The 17,791-nt window shown below is 60.2% G+C and overlaps 1 protein-coding gene across 5 annotated transcripts in view; it reads right to left on the bottom strand.

The window, feature by feature from the left end:
• Nucleotides 1-1,407: 1,407 nt before the first annotated feature.
• Nucleotides 1,408-17,791, bottom strand: part of MAD1L1 (mitotic arrest deficient 1 like 1) — a 318,559-nt gene continuing 302,175 nt past the window's right edge. For all 5 annotated transcript variants that reach the window (XM_028091876.2, XM_088016764.1, XM_028091875.2 and 2 more), the window contains one exon: nt 1,408-1,958. In XM_028091876.2, coding sequence (XP_027947677.1) covers nt 1,800-1,958 — 159 coding nt within the window. In that variant the 3' untranslated portion in view covers nt 1,408-1,799. The remainder of the gene's footprint in view (nt 1,959-17,791) is intronic.

The following is a 17,791-nucleotide window of genomic DNA, read 5'->3' as shown; positions in this document are numbered from 1 at the left end:
ACGCGAGCACGCTGGGGGCTCGCAGCACCTGGTGCTGGGACCCCTGAGCTCACCTCAGGCTGTGGAGGGCAGAAAGCCCGCCCCGCACTGGGCCAGAGTCCCCGTGCCGACTGGCTCACGGCCCTGGAAGCCACTTGACCGCACCAGGCCTGTTTTCTCATCTGCGGAGTAGAAACAGCAAAGGTCCCCCCGACCCCGGCCGTACTGAGATCAAAGGCGCCAGGGGACTCGGGGTCTTAGCAGGAGAGCCTGTTGGCCCTGCAGCTGACCTTGGTGGTGACCCTGGGGCCTGGCCAGGCCGTGTCTCTGTCTGGGGCACAAGTCCACGGTCCAAGCTCCAGAGCTGAACGGGCCCAGCCTCATTGAGCTTTGCTGGGCATGGGGGCTCGGGGATGTGGGGGTTGGGGGTCAGGGTGCGGGGGGTGTAGCCGAAGCCCCCCCAGGGTGTGTGCCTGGAGGTGACATGCAGGGCACGCTCTCCCTGGGCTCTAGGGAGCAGGTGGACCTAGTCCAGCCCCACCCCCCACCGCCAGTAGCCTCGGGACCCACTGTTGGCAGAGCCGGCTCGCTGAACTGCTCCCCCCACCTGTGCCGGGCTCAGATAGCAGGCTCACTGCACGACGTGATCTCCGCGCCCATGGTGAGGCTGCCCGGCCATGGGCCGGCGCCACCGAGGCAGACGCATGGGGCGGCTGATGTCAGGACCCATTTTCCCCATGACTGGTGACAGGCCTGGTGTGCGGAGCTGTGCATGTCAATGAGGTGGGGCTCCGGCCTCCCACACCAGGGAATCCGTCTTCTGTCCCCCCAACCTCCCGTGCTGGGGGAGGAGGGGCAGACCACCACCCCAGGCCCCCCCAAGCTCATAGGCCCCCGGTCAGCAGGCCCTGAGCTATGAGCACAGAGGCTGAAGTCCCTCCTGCACGTGCAATGTGGGCCCCTTCCCATGCAGGCAGCCCCCGTCCCCGTGCCCCCAGCCTGGCCTGCAGGAACCTCAGCCCTGGGCGCCCAGGTGTGGGCACGCTGCTCGTCCCGAGGGCACCAAACCAAGGAGGGTGGGTCTGTGGAACCGCTCGTCTCTCCCACAGGGCCTGGGGTTTCGGGAGACCCCCACCCCCATGACAGGCCCAGCCAGTCCTTGCCACCAGCACTTATGTGGGGGTGCTCGGGGCCGCCTCCCTGGCCGGCATCCGAGGCCGCAGACCGGCCCATTTGGCAGGCGGGTGACCCGAGTCTGGAGTTGGGGAGGGGCCTTCGCCTCTCTGCTCTACCTGAGCCCCTCCTCCCTTTCCTTTGCTAGCGATGGTGGCCCCTGGGCCACCACCCACTGTCCCCTGGTGTCCCGGGGCCAAATGGAGGGTTGGCAGAGCAAGCCTGTCAGCTCAGACACACACAGCGAGCCGAGCAGGGTGGCCAAGAAGCAAAATTTATTTCAGGGGGAGCAGGGACGTTGGCTGGCAGCCCCCCGACATGGCTGGGTTTGAGCGGTGCGTGGGTGGGGGCCCACGCTGGGGCGGGGACCAGAAGTGGGCTGGGATGGCTCGCCCCCAGGCCTCGGGCCAGAGCAGCAGCACTGCACATCCTGGGGAAGGAGGAGGGCGGGGCCCCTGCACTGCAGAGCGGGGTGGACCCCGGGCAGCTCGGCCCCTGGGGCAGCTCGGTCCCCGCTGGCTCCGGGTGCGCTCACAGGGGTCCCGGGCAGGTGGGCAGTGTGCGGCCCAGGCCGGATGCGTGGGGGCGGCTGCGCACGTGCACCGTGGAGCTCAGGTGCGGCAGCCACTGGGGCCCACGGCTGCAGGCTAGGCCACGGTCTGGCGGCTGAAGAGGTCAAGGGTGAGGGCGCTGAGGAAGGCCGGGATGCTGTCCTGGCGCAGCAGGTGCAGCTCGATGAGCTCCCGCACTGAGTGTGAGAACGCCGTCTCCAGCAGCTGCATCTTGGCACCCGAGGGTCCCGTGGCCTGCGAGGTGGGCAGGAGACAGGGAGGACAGCGGTCAGCGTGGTGGTGGCCTGGGGGTGCCCCATCCCCTCCCCCCAGGGGGAGCCGCGGAGACCCTGTCCCACGAGCGCTGAGCCAAGTTGCCCCTGGAGGGTCGGTGCGGGTGGGGGCCAGGCAGGCGCGGCACTGCCCCCATGCCCAGCGAGGCCGGGCGTCTCCCCTTCCCAGCGGGCGGGGGTCTCACCCACGTTTCTGGAATCTAAAACACAGCTCCTCCTGGTTGGCCTGTCCAGCCTTCCCCATCCTCAGACCCCAGCTGCCACGAGGACGGAGGCCTGCACGCTCCCCAACAGCGCTAGAGGGCTGCGAGGCGCTCTGGGGTGGGGGCTCCGACATCTCCCGCCCCGGAGGTGGCTGCCATCCAGGCGGGGCACGGGGCTGATACACATCCCATTTCTTCCCCGTCACACCCCGTTGGCCATGGAAAGGAGGGGGTTCCCACTGACAGCTGGGAAGCTAACCCCGCTCAGTAGGCCTTGCTGAAAATGCCCCTCTGGGCCTCAGTTTCCCTGTCTGTGCAGTGAGGGAGCAGGAATCTGGAGTTCTGCTGGCCTGCAGGAAATGGCTGTGGGGTGCCGGGGGGCTGGGCAGTCCCAGAGAGCACAAAGCGGGGGTGTGGTCCCGGCTTCAGGGCCCGGGGAGGCCGTGGAGGAAGACGAGTCTACCCCACGGTGACGGAGACGAACCTCCAAATGCCTCAGCTCCAAGCACTGTGTGGGACCCAGGGCAGGGCTCCCCAAAACCAGCTGGCTGTCCCCTCATGTGCAAGTGGGGAGACCAAGGTCCCGAGAGCTGGGGCTTGCCGTGGGTCGCAAGGCAGGTCTGGCCAGAGCCAGGCCTGGGCCACAGGGCCAGGTGCTCCCGGGGAGGGGGTGGAGGACAGCCAGGGGTTCCGAGCTGGGGGCGCAGACGAGGCCCGAGGGTGCCTGAGCACTTAGGCATGGGGCTCACAGTGCCCGGGAGACTCCCAGAAGCAAGGGGAGGCTGCCTGAGCCCGGACTGCACCCTGCCCGCCCTGATGTGGGCCTCACCTGCCAGGGGGCTGAGCCAGGTGAGTAGGAACGCCTGGGGCCCATGCTGTCCCCTGGGAACGTCCCCAGCAGGGGTGGGGGAGCATTCAGGGCTCTTGCCTGCCGGGTGAGCTGGGGGCATGGGCCAGGGAAGATGGGGGTGTTTGCGAGACAGAAGCCTGTGGCCCTTGAACGCCATTCAGCGAGGTGGGTGGCACTGGCGGGGTACCCCCCCAAAACCAACTTCCCTCCCACTCTGCACGTGCAACCTGGTCAGCTCAAGGGCGGGCTGGGGACCACGCTGCCCCCCAGTCTGGAGAGTCCCCACTCCTGATGACGGAGGACCCCCCTTCCTGGACAACTCTCACCAGGAAAGGCTTCTCCGCAGGGACCCAACCCGCCCGCTTCCTGGTGCTGCCTCCAGGGGCACCTGCTGTACAAAGACTCTCGGAGGGCGCACAGAGAGCTGACGACCGCCGGCTCCTGTCCGGGGCTGGCCCGGGGCCCGCGCGGCTGTTGGTGTGGCTGTGGTAGGCGGTGGCTCGCTGCTCCCGCCTGCAGGACACTCGCTCTCAGCCCGCGCGGCTCACGGGGTCCACGTCCACGGCCTCTGCGCGACGAACGCCCCAATTACAACGCAGGCAAATGATCCGAATGGGTGTTTGTCCAGAGAACACGCGCAGGTGTCCGATGAGCACGGGAAACCCCGCGTGGCATCACCAGCATGCAGGGAAGGGCAAGTCGAAACTGCAGCCATGAGGGCGGCCACGGTCCACGAGGACGGCCACGGTCCACGGTGGGCAGCTGTGCTGGCGAGGCCGCGGAGCGGCAGGGCCTGTGCACGGCTGCTGAGATGGAAGTGGCGCCCCCACCGGGCAGAACGTTCTGACGGCTCCTCCCGGTTACACACACAACCTGGCAGGTGCGGCCCTGGGTGCACAGTGAGGACTTGTGCCTCGGTCCACACAGATGCCCGGCCATGAGCGCTCCCATTTCTAAGAGCCAAGTGGGAACACCGTCAGCGGAGGAGAGGTGATGAAATGTGGGGTGCCTCCAACGGGATAGGACTCGGCCACCAAAAGAATGAGGCTCTGACCTCCATTGCCACAGATGTGCCTCGAACACGTGCTAAGCACAGACCATCGCGCTCGCATGTGGTCACTGATCCAGAGCAAGCAGAACGGCAAGGGCATGGGGTGGAGGGTGGGTCAGTGGCTGCCAGGGGCTGGGCAGTGGGGGTGCAGGTCCGCTGCGTGGCGCGGAGAAGCCCCAGCATTAGCTTGGGACGCAGCAGATACACGGATGCCACCCTCCTCCTGCAGCTGCAGCAGGCTGCCCGCTCACCCCTGCACACCACGGGCCTCAGGCCCGGCCCAGCCTGGCAGGTGTGGACCCCTGTGTTCCAGGCCCGGGGCTGCCCCCGAAGGGCAGGCGGGCGCCCTCTGCGACCCCAGAGCCGGAGCCGGCTGTGCCTGGTGTCTCCTCCGACGGCGCGCCCCATGACCCCGAGCAGCTCGCAGCCCAGACGCTCCCCTGCGGCCTCCCTAGGGCGCCCACCCCTCCCCGAGCAGCCGACCCTGTTCCCTCGTCCGCTCCTACATTTAGCCCTGTCATAGTTCAACACAAACCATTTTTAAACAAAAGTAAGAGAAACCACTCTGACCTTTTACCAAGAAAATCCTTTCATTTCTGCCTTCTGCTCAATTCTGAATTTCTTCCCCTAAATGTCAGAGGGGCTGATTCTCTGCAGCTGTCGGGGGAGAAGCCAACGCAGGGCAGGGGGGCAGTGAGGGAGGCCACGTGCGCTCCTGGCTCGGCAGCTGAGGGAGAGCCATCCCCTAAATCGGGGACCCCTGCCCACTGCACTGGGGCCCTGGCCAGGACCCCTGCCCACCTGGGATGGGAGGGGGTCTTCCGGCAGCTCGGGCATAAGAACGGCGTTCTCTGCGCGCCTCCCCAGATCCCCGTGGGCTGTGGGGCCCCCAATCGTGCTTTGTTTACACGCATCACGTGTTCCTCGCGGCTCCAGCCCCGAAGCCCTGTCTCGAGGAACAGCACAACTGAAGACGAGCCAGTGTGAGGTCCATCCCGGATGGCTCGGTCCACAGGCCCAGCATTCGGGAGATACCGGTGCTGTGCCGGGCCCCGTGGGGCTCCAGGACACCACGGACACGGCGACACCGGGCTGGGGGCGAGCTGGAAGGAGGCGTGACCAGGGCCACGTTCTCACCTCAACCCACATCAAGGCAAAGCTGAGGGTTTGCGACCGGCCAGCCGCCACTGGCCACGCCTGCCGGTACCGTCGTCGGAGGGGCCGGGGCCGGGTCCTCGCCCGGAGACGGTGTAGACATCGTGTGGCTGCCAGAACGTGCCCCTGAATTACGCAGTGCTGATCAATCTCTGCTAGGCTCCTCCGTGTTCAAATACCACCCGGTCCCCAGGTACCTTGTAAATCACTCTAATTAGGGGCTGTTCACTTAAAATTAGAGAGCAATTTTTTAAGAAGCAAATTGCCCAGTAAGACGTGTGTGGCTGTGGCTGGAAATACTTATGGGCTGATGGCTGGTCTTTGCCTCCTCTGCCCCAGCGTCCGGGAGTGACAGGCTGCGGTGTGGCTGGTGGGTGCCATAATGAGGCCTGCACTGCCCACCGGCTGGCCGTCAGGCGCTCCGGTGGCCCAGACTTCAGCCAGGCCTCGCCTCGGGGCCTCCTTCTCCCTCTGACGGCAGAGCCGGGCCTCCCTCGAAGGGTTCGGCCCAGACCTCAGTGAGTAGGTCTGCCTGCCGCGGCGTGCATCGTGGAGAGGGGCCAGTGCAGGGGCGCTGGGGGCATCGCGGGCAGGGGGGCTCTGCCGCTGCAGGTCGGCGTTAAGAGAAGTGTGCAGTGCTTACACAATGCCTGGCTCCAAGGGGGCTTATTAAATGCATCTGGCCGCCCCTCAAGCCTGCGGCATCCCAGCCGGCAGGTGCTTTGTGACACTCCTCTCGTGAGATGCCCTGAGTAGGGAACTGCCCCCCGAAAGCAGAGACAAGAGCTCCCCATCGGCGGTCCCCTCCCGAGCCCCCCAACTGCAGGGGGTGGTGAGGCTTGCAAGCATAAGCATGAGGGGATGCCCACCAAGTGCAAGATCACCTTTTGTGAGAGCACTGAAGACAATCCTCTAAGTGAAGAAACAGGAGGAATCCAGAGATTAACCCACCGCAAAGTGTGGGTCCTCAAGTCCTGATCTGAACAGACGAGACGTGCACAATGCAGCAGAATTATAAAACAGGGAGCGGAAATGCTACTGTCTCCGGACACGGGGAGCTGAGTCTCGTTTCTGCCAGACGGTAGCATTGCGCCTCATCATGACAAGGGTCCATCACCTCCTGGAGAAACGCAAGACGGCCTGGAGCATCTCGGGTCTGAAAACAGACGGCGGCACACATCACAGTGACTCAGGAACCACAGAGAGACACGAGAGGTCATGCGGCACACTTCCATGACCTGTGGGTCGAGTGTGATGAAACGCACTTGCGGGGTGCACCGGGCAGAGCCACGGGGGACAGGGAACGCTGGGTGCCCTGCTAGAGAGGAGGGGTGGCCCTGCCAAGCATTGAGGCTCTACCTTGAGAGACCAGAGAAACAAGGGAAGGGTCCAGATCAGGGGGAATAAACAGAAATGAAAACAGGAGAGAGAATTACTGAAACGAGAGGCTGTCTGGTCCTTTGAAAAGCAGCAAAAAACAAACAAACAAACAAACAAAAAACCTGACAGAGATAGGAAAAACAAAAGTTGCCAATATCAGAAATGAGATCCTGGAGCTGTTACAAAAATAATAAGAAAACACTACAAAAAAAGTTTATGCCCATAAATCTGACAGCTGGGCACAGAGCAATCCCTTGAAAACCATGGAGCAGCAAAGCTCAGTCAAGATGAAGTAGATATAACCTGAGCAGTCCTATAGCCATTAGGGAGACCAAATTCGTAATTAAGAAGCTCCTCAGAAACAAATCTCCAGCCCCAGATGTTTCACTGGAGAATGTTATCAGATATTCAAACGAGAATTAATACCCGTTTTACACAATCCCTTCCAGAAAACAGAGCAGAGGGAACACTTCCCTGCGCAGAAGCATTTTCACCCGATACCAACACGCACAGCAGAGATGCAAAGTCCAGAAGGTGCAAAAACCCTCAACAGAGTTCAGCCAATCTAATCCGGCAACGTATAACAGATTACTACACCCAGACCAAGGGCACCTCATTTCTGCGTAAGGCTGGCGTGACACTGGAGAACCAGCCAGGGTGAGCCACCAGGACAACAGGCCGGGGAGGGGCCCCAGGAAAGCCCCTCCCGGCGAAAACCCTCAGCAGGCTGGGAGCGGCGCCGGCAGCCAGCTTGCAGAGTGGACGGCGTGGTCCTGGTTCTGGGGGCGGCACAGGCCCATCAGTGACACCACAGAGCTCCCCGAAAGACAGCCGCACAAACAACCCCAATCCACCCCAGAGCCGTCCCACGGAGGGAGCGCGGTGGGTGAGGCACGGACAGCCGCCCCACGCGGCCCTGCGGCCTCACCTCGCCCACGTGCGCTCAGGTGCCCGGAGGCCAGCTCTCTGCTCCCCCACTGGCTCTAGGTGGAAGCTCGTGGCTGCGAGGCCCGGGGGAGGCAGGCTCATTGGTGGCTGTGGTCAGCGGCATGAAGACTCATGTTCAGATCTGTGGGCAGGAGGCACCTCACTGGACACAGCTCCAGGTGGCCCTGCTTGCCATGAAACCTGGCCGTTCCCACGTCGGCCCTGTCCTCGGCGCTGCCCCCGGGGCCGTCCTGTGGGGAGGGGGTGGGGAGGCACGGGAGCCTGGGAACGGCTGTGTGCTGCCCACTTCAGTGGGGGTGGGGGGCCATGCGGGGACAACGCAGGGCGGGCACCATGGGCCAGCGTGCACCGAGAGTGCTCTGTGCTCCTGCCCGCACCCCTGCCCGCCGCCACTCACGTGCACCCCGGGCCTTGGTGGGTAAACAGCGTCCCCACACTCAGACGCTTCCTGCCCAACACCTCTCTGCTGACCCCTCCACCTGGGCAGCCTCCTCTGGGTGCCGGCCCAGGGGCAGAGGTCCAACATCCGGGCCCTGCGCTTGGTCAGACCTAGCTTCTGACCGTGGCTTCACACCTGGAAGCCGTGCGACCCTGGGCGCTCTGGCAAACCTCGGGTCCTGCGTGCACGCCGGGCGTGGCTGAGGAGACAAAGAGCTAGGGTGTGTGAGAGCTCCTGGCTCGAGGGGACGCACCCAGTGGAGACCCGCTGGAGCCCAGTCCACGGGGACGGGTCTTCCACCGTGAGAGGATGGGCCTCCCCCGCCGGGGACCGGGCCCGTGCACCTGGGCTGCATGCACACACCTGCTCTCAGAGCCGCTGGGGGAGAGTCTCACTGATCAGGCTGTGAGAATACCAAAGCGCTCCCCGCTCCACAGGAGAATCTGGGTTTCTCAAGCTGAGACTCTGACACATCCCCAGAGCTGTCATGTGCTCACGGGTGATCTGGGGAGAGCGGCTTCACCACGTTGTCAGGAAACCACCTTGAACTTCCGTGCTGGAGAAAGCCCTGCGAGCGTGCGCTGCGGTGGATCAAGCTCACCCTTGTTTACACTCACACCCAGAGAAAGGGCACATAAACAATGAAACGTAACCGTGGTTAGCTCAGAGAGTGCAGATGAAACGTGGCCCCTTATGGTTTTCTGCACTTCCCAGATTTTTCTGTGACTGCACATTTTATCTGTAATCAGAAGAAGTCCCGTCTAAATTACATCTATGGGAACTGAGGAGTTCTGAGAACAGGTGAATAAGCAACACACCGTCCCTGCCAGACATGTGCACGTGTGTGGGCTCACCAGCCCGCTGGGGCCCGGGGCGTGTGTGAGACCCAGCTGTGGTGGGGACACCTGCCACGGCGCCTGTCACCGCCTGCTGGTCTGTAGGGAGAGCGTGAGCTCGGCCCTGGAGGGGCACCTGGCTGCCCCCCGTCCAAGCACCCCGCCTGTGGGCACGCGTGGAGGCCAGATGCTCCCTGCCCCGAGGTGCCCTGGGCCGCGAGGCCGCGGGGCATGGTACCAGTCGCCGCACTGCCTGGCCCACCTGTGCTCTGCGTGGGGAGGCGGGATGCCTCGTCCATGCTGGCCACTACGACAGTTTTCCGCCTACACACAGCTGCTCCTACTGCCTATAAGACTGTCCCAGCCCCCGACCCCGACGCCCGGCCCCTCCAGGCCACTGGCCACCCCGTGGGCGTGGTCTTCCTCCCTGTCCACTGCGACTGCCCCCACACCCTGGAGGCCAGGCTGGGTGTGCAGGCCCTTCCCACCGCTGCCGCCCAGGGGGCCCCCAGAACGCCCTGCAGGCCCCCGGCTCCGGTGCATGGCTGTTCTCCTCGGGACCGCCTACGTGGGCAGGCCTGGGCAGACGCTGCCACGTGAGCCAACAGGCAGAGAGACACGGTGGCAAGTGGGTCAGGACAAGCTGGACAGAATGCTGAGGAGGCTGTCCCAGCATGAAGTTCCAAAGAACGTGCCGGCAAAGAGCATGTCCAGCACGCAGGGAAACAGCTCGCCCAATTATCCTTTTGCTTAATTATGCCGAGAAAACGTCTCAATGCTGCACGTTCTAATTATACCGGCGTTGCTGGAATTACCGCCCGGCGAGGGGCGACCTCTCCCAAGCGTGATTTGCAGGGAGGGCGAGGCCAGGCGCCCCCACAGTTGCAGATCCGTCTCAAGCCCACAGTTATTATTATTACTCTATTTATACAGCGCCGCGTCTTTCCCACGGTGCTCCAGTTTACGCAGCTGTTCCTGCAGCCTGCAAGGGAGGGGCAGGAGGGCGCCCGCGGGCACGAGGACCCAGGGTCCCTTCCAGCAGCCTCGTCCGTCACAGGTCGTGGGAGCCGGGCCAGGCTCCCCCTGGCTTCTCCACTCCTGGCCCAGGCCTCCTTCCCGGTCCTGCACACAGACAGGACCCCCGGGGGGGTGGGAATGTGCAGGGAGCCCAGGAACACAGACACGGTCATGGGAGAAGGTGGGGAGAACTGTGGGGGCTGGGGGCCGAGTGTAAGGAGCCACGGGAGGGCTCTGAAGGCCCGGTGTTCTGGAAAGCCTGGGTCAGATGGGCTGGACCGCGTGTGCCCCGGCGGCCCTCACGTGCAATGACGCAGATCACGCAAGAACCTGTAGGAAGCCCCTCATCTCTCCCAACCAGACAAGCTGGGCCATGCGGAGAGACGGTGTGTGGAGCTCACGGGGCAACCGGGTTGTCTGCAGACTGGCTGGCAGCAGGGACGGCAGTGACCCAGCTGGACACCGGAGCTCCAGCTGTGGTTGTGCCTCCGACTCGCTGTGTGACCGTGCCACCTCACCTCACCTCTCTGAGCTGACTCCCCTCAGTGTAACAGGGCACGTGTGCGCCCACCTTGGACGTTAACTCACGTTATGACAGACTGATAAAGCAAGCTGCCACGTCACGAGCTGTCCATGTGATGGGGAACGGAAGGCGGCCTCTGGCCACGGGCCAGTGAGGAACTGAGCATTGCCCACACCCATGTGAGCAAGCTTGAGCCGGTCCCTCCCCAGGAGACTCAAGGTGGCTGCAGTGTGGACCTTCGAGAGCCACCCGCCACCATGCTCGTTCTGTGACAGATGGCTGACACACGAGAAAAGAAAAAATATCCTTGAAAAAGAACGGCCCCAAACACCTGAAACGTGATGAAAACTATAACATGGCAGACCCGAGAAGTCCGATGAACCCCAAGCACAGAAGGAAGTGAAGGAAATGACACCAAAGCACATCGTAACTGATAAATCAACATCTTGAAAACAAAGGAAACCAGGCACATGACCACAGAGGCGCAAGGACGGGGGCCCCACGGAGGCATCGTGTGGGGGAGCAGCACTGAGAAGTGCAGAAAAACGACAGAACCAAAACCAGTGAACGTGGAATTCCACCCGTATGTCGTTCAGAACGTGAGAATGGCCTCAGGATGAGGAAGCTGAAAATATGGGCTCACGTGGAAAGAAGAGATCAGGCCTCGTCCTTTCAGCGAATGACACATGACAAGATCTGCGCCGTCACTTAAATCTCTCGGAAGCACGACTGCGCGCTCACACGGCAATCCTAACGGTGTGTCCGGAGGCTCACTGGACGTGTGCCGAGTGTGTTTCAGGGGGCAGACTCGGCAGGAAGGCGGGAGCTGGGCCCGCGGGGTGTACGGCAAATCCTGTAGCAACCCGCACAACACCACAAAGAATTACAGACAGAGAAAGAGATACAACAATTTGTACAAAGTGTTCAGCTCATCCAGAGGAAGCCAGAGAGAGGTACACAGGACAAGGCACAGAGAGAACAGAGCTGACACGCCCACACCCAGTCGGAGCAGGAATCGCTGTAGACGTGAATGCACCAAAGAGCCCGGCAGAAAGGCAGGGACTGCAGACTGGACACGGATGCAAGGTGTGTAAGAAACACACTGCAAACGTGAGGCACGAGTAGCTTAAAAGTAAAAGGATGGAGAAGATCAGCTGTACGCACATGAACCAGACTCCGGAGCGGCTGTGTGGACATCCGACGGCAGGTTTCAGAGCTAAGAGTATCACGGGGCATAAAGGTCATTTCGAAATGACGAAGGGACTAATTTATACACGGAGCAAGAAATGACAGAAATACAAAAAGGAACAGACAAATCCAGAATTACAGTCAGAGATAAACACCTGTCACTCTTTAATTGATAGAAAACATAGAAAACTGGCAAGATTTTGATAGATGGAAGATAAGAGATTTGACAATATCATCAAAGAACTCGATGTAACTGATGTTTATGGCACACCCTCCGGCAGAATACACATTATTCTCAAGTACCTTTACCTAGATAGACAACATTCTGGACCTTAAAACAAATTTCAGTGACTTTAAAGGGATTCATGTCATGCAAAGTATGTTCTCTGACCACAATGAAATTAAGTCAGAAACTAATAACAGAAGGGTATCTGGAAATTTTCACAATATTTGGGAACTTAGTAACCTACTTCTAAGAAACCTCTGGGTCAAAGAAGGAACCAAAAGGGAAACCACTAAGTAATTTGAACTGAATGAAGATAAGAACAAAATACCAGAATTTGTGGAATCACCAAAGCAGAACTTGGGGGGAAATTTTAGCACTAAATGTCTACATGAGAAAAGAAGAAAGCACTCAAATCAATGACTTTAGCTTCCACCTTTCAGCTCAGGTCATGGTCCCGGGGTCCTGGGATCGAGCCCCGCATCGGGCTCCCTGCTGGGCGGGAAGCCGGCTTCTCCCTCTGCCACTCCCCCTGCTTGTGTTCCCTCTCTCGCTGTGTCTCTGTCAAATAAATAAATAAAATCTTAAAAAAAAAAAAAAGAAAGAAAGAAACTAAAATAAAAAGGGCAAATTAGACCCAACATGAGAAGACAGGAAACAAAGACCAAAGCAGCAATCAATGAAATAGCAGAAAAACAACAGAAAAAAATACAGCCCAAAGTGGTATGAGAAGATTAACGAAGCTGACACACTCTGGCCACGCTAATTAGGGATAAAAGGGAGAAGACACTTGACGGTGTCACGGAACACAGGAGTGACGGCCCTGGGTCCCACAGATGTCGGAAAGACAGCAGGGAACATGACAAGCAACCGCATGCTGGTAAGTCTGACGACTTAGCTAACCTGGACCAATTCTCTGCAAGACACAGACTACCAAAGCTCACCACAAAGGAGATGGATAGCCTGAACTCTCCTGCATCCACCATGGAAAACCTTCTCTCGAAGAACTCTCCAAGGCTAGGTGGCGTCCCTGGTGAATCCCACGAAACACTCAAGGAAGAAATATCAATTTGACATAAATTCTAAGAAAACGGATGCGGATGGACACTTTCCAATGCCCCTGTGCGCCCGACATTGCCACGATACCAAAATCAGACAGTTGACTTTCCAAGGAAACCACCAAACTACAGACCAGTAATCCTCAGGAATACAGATACAAAAATCCTAAACAAACAGTAAGCACTGTGTGTCCAGTAACAGACACAGAGGATGACACATCATGACCAAGTGGGGTCTATCCCAGAAAGGCAAGGCTGGTTTTCCATTAGAAAATCAATCACAGTAATTCCATGTATTAACAAAGTGAAGAAGAAAAGCCAAACGATTATCTCAACAGATGCAAGAAAAAGCAGGCACCAAAGCCTCCATGCATTCCTCCAAACAATTCTCAGCACACCAGGATCGGAAGGGAACTTCCTCAGCGTGACACATGGTGCCTGGGGGTAATCCAAGGCTCACACCAGACTCAATGGCCTGAGATCCAACGCTCGCCCTCTGGTTGCAAACAAGGATGCTCACGCTCACCACTCTTGCTCAGCATCATTCTGGAGGTTTTAGCCAGGGAAATAAAGTGAGAAAAAGAAACAAAAGCATCCAGTTTGGACAGGTAGAAGTGCAACTGTCTTTACTCACAGACAACATCATGGTCTGTGTAGGAAATCCAATCAAATATATTAAAAAGCTACTAGAACCAATACATGAGGTTAATAAGCTTGCAAAATAAGAGGTCAAAACTCAAAAAATGAACTGCTTTGACATACTAGCGACAAACCTTTTACAATAGCATCAAAATATGAAACACTTAGGGATAAATATAACAAAACTAAAAGGCAGTGCAGAGAGAAATTGTTCCCTGGACCCCGTGTTGTTACGATGGACCTAGGAGGTCAGTGCAACCCTAACCAAAACCCTAGCAGACTTGTATTATACACGTTGACCAGAGGAGCCTAAAATGAATATGGAAATGCAAAGAACAAGCAAATCTGAAGAACAAAGCTGGAGAGGGACACCACCTGATCTGAAGAGAGTAGTGGAGGGAGGGTGGTCCCGGAACACAGACGCCAGTCTGGCCCTCCCAGCACAGCCAGCGCGCACGGTCCTGCTGTGGGAGGCACCGTCCCTCCTCCCAGCAGGACGACCATGTGCCCACCCGAGAGTCTGGCCCTCCTCTGCACGCCTGTGACATTTGGGAGAAACTGCTACGGGGTCTTCACGCCGGGGGGTACGGTGTCTGTTTCTGTCAGCAGCAGGGGAGTCGTCAATCTCAGTAAGCCAGCAGCTGAGGGCCCTGGGGTGCTAAGGGGCCTCGGCGCTTGGTCCTGTGCCATCGACAGAGCAACCTGCGTGGGCACGGGGACTTCTCCCCTGCTGGGCCCTAGCTGCCTCTCTCTGCCACCACCGCTGGGCACGGACTCCAGGTCCTGCATCGGCCACACGACCACTGGCTGGGGGAGCCTGGCGCGTCTGCAGGACAGTCTGGACCGTGGACATTAACACTGGCCTGAGCTGCAGCCTCTCACCTGCACCGGCCGGGCTGCTCCTGGAAGCCCGCACTTCACAGGCAGCCAGCGAGCGTGACTGGTGGCCCGGGCGCCCACGGGCACCGGCGCAGTCATGATGCTGCACACCGGGCACTCTTCCTGTGGCTGCTGTGGACTTCCAGAAAGTTCCACCTCCACGGCCACGCTGAGGCTCACCCTGCTGGCATGTGGCAGATGCGGGCCCTGATGGGGGAGCCACGGACGAAGCGGTGCACAGCCTGGTAGTCGTGGGAACAGGAACCTGCTGTTCGTGCCGCGCAGCCCGAGCAGCCCTGTGGTCCTCGCGAAGCCTGCCCAGCCCTTGCCCTCCCGAGGCCGTGAGAGCTGGAGATTAAAGCAGTCTCCATCCTGATGACCGGAGTCCATTCTGCTCTGGAGCTTCCAGGCCAACTGCTTTCTGTCTGGGTTGGGAGAAGCCAATACGATGGCTCAGTCCCGGGCAGGCCTCGCACAGTCCCCGGCTCCCCCACCCGGCGAGGCACTCCTCCTCCGAGGGGGTCCAGAGCAGAGAGGCTGGCAGGAGGTTCGGAGGGGCTGGGAGACCCGAAGCCGGGACACATTCTGTCAGGGTGTGACTTGGGCCTCCCTCCCCCCGGAACGAGGGACCGCTGCTTGTGTGCGGGGTTCTGCCGGGGGACGAGACCCCATCTCTCAGGCCCATGTCTGCCCGAGTCGAGGCTGGATCCCGTCCCTGTGCCGACCACCCTGCTCACCCCTTTGGCGTTGGTATCATCTGCAAATTGCCTTATTTTTCATCTTTGGCAAGGCTAAAAATCTGATCATGAAGGAGATTTTCTTTTTTCTTTTTTAATTAGTACTTGGTAATATCACCAAGCTGTGAGTTTATGGCTTTGTAGATCTTGTGTTTTTGACACTAATTACTCACAAAGGCTTTTTAAGCCGCATTTCAACTCTGCAACTGCCATGCCAGTAATTAAGCAAGAGAGAAAGAGGCAACAGATTTCCACACATCACACTCGGCCCTTCCGACTCCTGCTCTGGCTTCCCCGTGGCCGCAGTGCCCGTGGCCCTGGCGGAAACCCAGCCCTTCCCCAGACGATCTGTCTCCAGGCCTCCAGCTCTCTGCAATCCTGGCAAGGTGCTCAGGGGCCATGTTTCAGACTGCCGGCCATGGGAAAGGACCCGGAAGTGCATGAGTCCTGAGACCCCACACAGGAGGGGTGTTCCATAGCTGATGGTCTCCCGGAGCCTCCTGGGACAGCCTGGCCCCGCCGAGGACATACACTGCCCACCTCCTCGGTTTTCCTTTCCCGTGGCCCTGTGGCCACTCGCTCTTCAGACACTTGCCGAGCACCTACTACGTGCCCCCTCCTCCCTCCTGCCAAGGGGAGGTGAAAGTTGGGCTGCTGGGGTATTGGGAGGCCGCGTGCACCTCCGCCCTGCCTGTGGCTCAGTAGAAAGCCCACCTGGGACTCTCAGCCGAGGTGAGGTCCCCAGCAAGCCCGCCAGCACGTCTGCGGTGGGGGCTCAAGACTACACGGTCCTCCTGCTCTGGGAGTGTCCGCTGAGCCCCCCGGGGACCTCCTGGCAGGCAGGGCGCCTCCCTCCCTTCCTCCCTCTTCCCCGGAGAACCCACAGCTTCTATGATGGCGATCAATCAACTGAACGGAGCAGCAACCTTCCTCTTGCTCCCTGCATGGCCGGGCTGCACCCGGGAAAGGCTCCCGAGCGGGCCGGGTGGGTGCGGTCTCTGGTGCGCTCGGAGGGCCGCGGCTCGAGGAGTGGACAGACCTTATGGGCCTGCCCGGCTGATTGTGCTGGGCCTTCCTTAAATACCATTGGTTAGTCACACTTCAGTGTTCTTTATTGCAATCCTATTTTAAAATACAATTAAAACATCTCATTGCCAGAGTGCATGGTTCCTACTGAGTTTTTCCCCTCCTATGAAGGAGTCAAAAACAGACGGGGTGGCGATTCAGGCACCATTCTCGTTCCCAAAGTGGCAGGTCTGGTCAGGCCTGGTCCCCGAGGAGACCCCACCCCGCTGGTGCACCGTGCAGGCTGTGAGGCCGCCTCCCCCAGACCAGGATGGGGCCGCGTGTCAGGGACTGAGAACCTCCCTCCACTCTGCCTGTTAAGGCCACTGCCATCCCGCCGCCGCCGTGGAGGGTCGCTCCAGAAGTCTGGTTTCTGCAAACACACCTACCCGACGGGAAAGAGGCTCTGAGAGATCCGTGAGCAGAAGCAACCACTTAACATTCATGCAAATCAGCGCAATTTCACTACGGTCGAAAAGGAACTAAGGAGAAGAGCTAGCGGTTTTGGACGCACCTGGGCTGGTGTCCCTGTGCCTCACCAGAGGTATCAGGGCCTACGCCGCAGGCCGGGCTCTCACAGACTCTGGGAGGTACTGGTTGTGCACACTTCTGCAGGTCCCTCCGTGACCTGCGGCATGACCTCGTGACAGGGCGAGCCTGAGCCTGAGACCAGTCGCCGGCTGGAGAGATGATGGGAGGAATCCAGTGGGCGCCCAACAGGCAGACCCCGGGAAGAGCCTGCCACGGCTGTGCGGGGGGCAGGTGGGGCCGCGGCGGGGAATACAGAGCCCGCGCAGCGGTGGGGCCTGCAGGATGGCTGGGGGCCGACAGCTCCGCCAGCATTTCTCTTTGCCCTGAGGCAGAGGGAGGGGTTGGGGCGACACGGGAGCCCAGGGCTGCCCCCAGGTGACCTGACGTGCCTCAGCTTGTGCTGGGCACTGTGCAGAGGGTCCCCGTGACTGACTCCATCTTCCTTTTGGGGCTTCTGGGCAGGGGGCGGCGCGCATGCACCAGAGGTGAGGGGCTCTGAGCTCGGCTAGAATGGCCTGCCTCCCTGGGCTGTGGCGTCTCCACCATGAACGGGCAGGACAACCACCCTGCACGCTGCTGTCCAGATGCATGGCCAGTGAGCTGCGAGTGGGCAGAGAGCCAACGGTCACTGTCACCTCCATCGGGAGTCTGTGTGGCCGGACAGGGGAGGGGACCGCAGTGACGCTTAAGGCTGGCCTTGCTCGTGCCGGGCGCAGGCACCGCGCAGGGCTGCAGGCTCGGGACGGGCGCTGTGCAGGTGGGCTGCAGGGGCTGGGGAGGGCTCGGACAGGGTCCCCTGCTTCCCACAACCCCTCCTGACAGACTCACTGGCCGCGGGGCAGCGTGCCAGCTGGGGGGTTGGGAGGCCCACTACTTATTCCCAGCCTGTGGGAGGCAGGGACTCGCACTCCAGCACAGCTGTGCCCAGAATACTGATGCAGGGGAGACCGTGGCTCTGACCTTGGCCAATTAGGCAGCCCTCCCGGCTCCTTCACCGCCCGTGGCTGAGAAGTCAGCAACTCAAAACAACGGAAAGGAAAACTCAACCCACTGGCCTGTCTTGCTCTCTGGTT

This window comes from Eumetopias jubatus, unplaced genomic scaffold (assembly GCF_037043125.1).
Source record: "Eumetopias jubatus isolate StellerSeaLion01/CBP00866 unplaced genomic scaffold, mEumJub1_p1.0 scaffold_12, whole genome shotgun sequence".
Lineage (NCBI taxonomy): Eukaryota > Metazoa > Chordata > Mammalia > Carnivora > Otariidae > Eumetopias > Eumetopias jubatus.
Note: the sequence above shows the minus strand (reverse complement) of the source record. Positions and strands in the feature narration are given on the sequence as shown.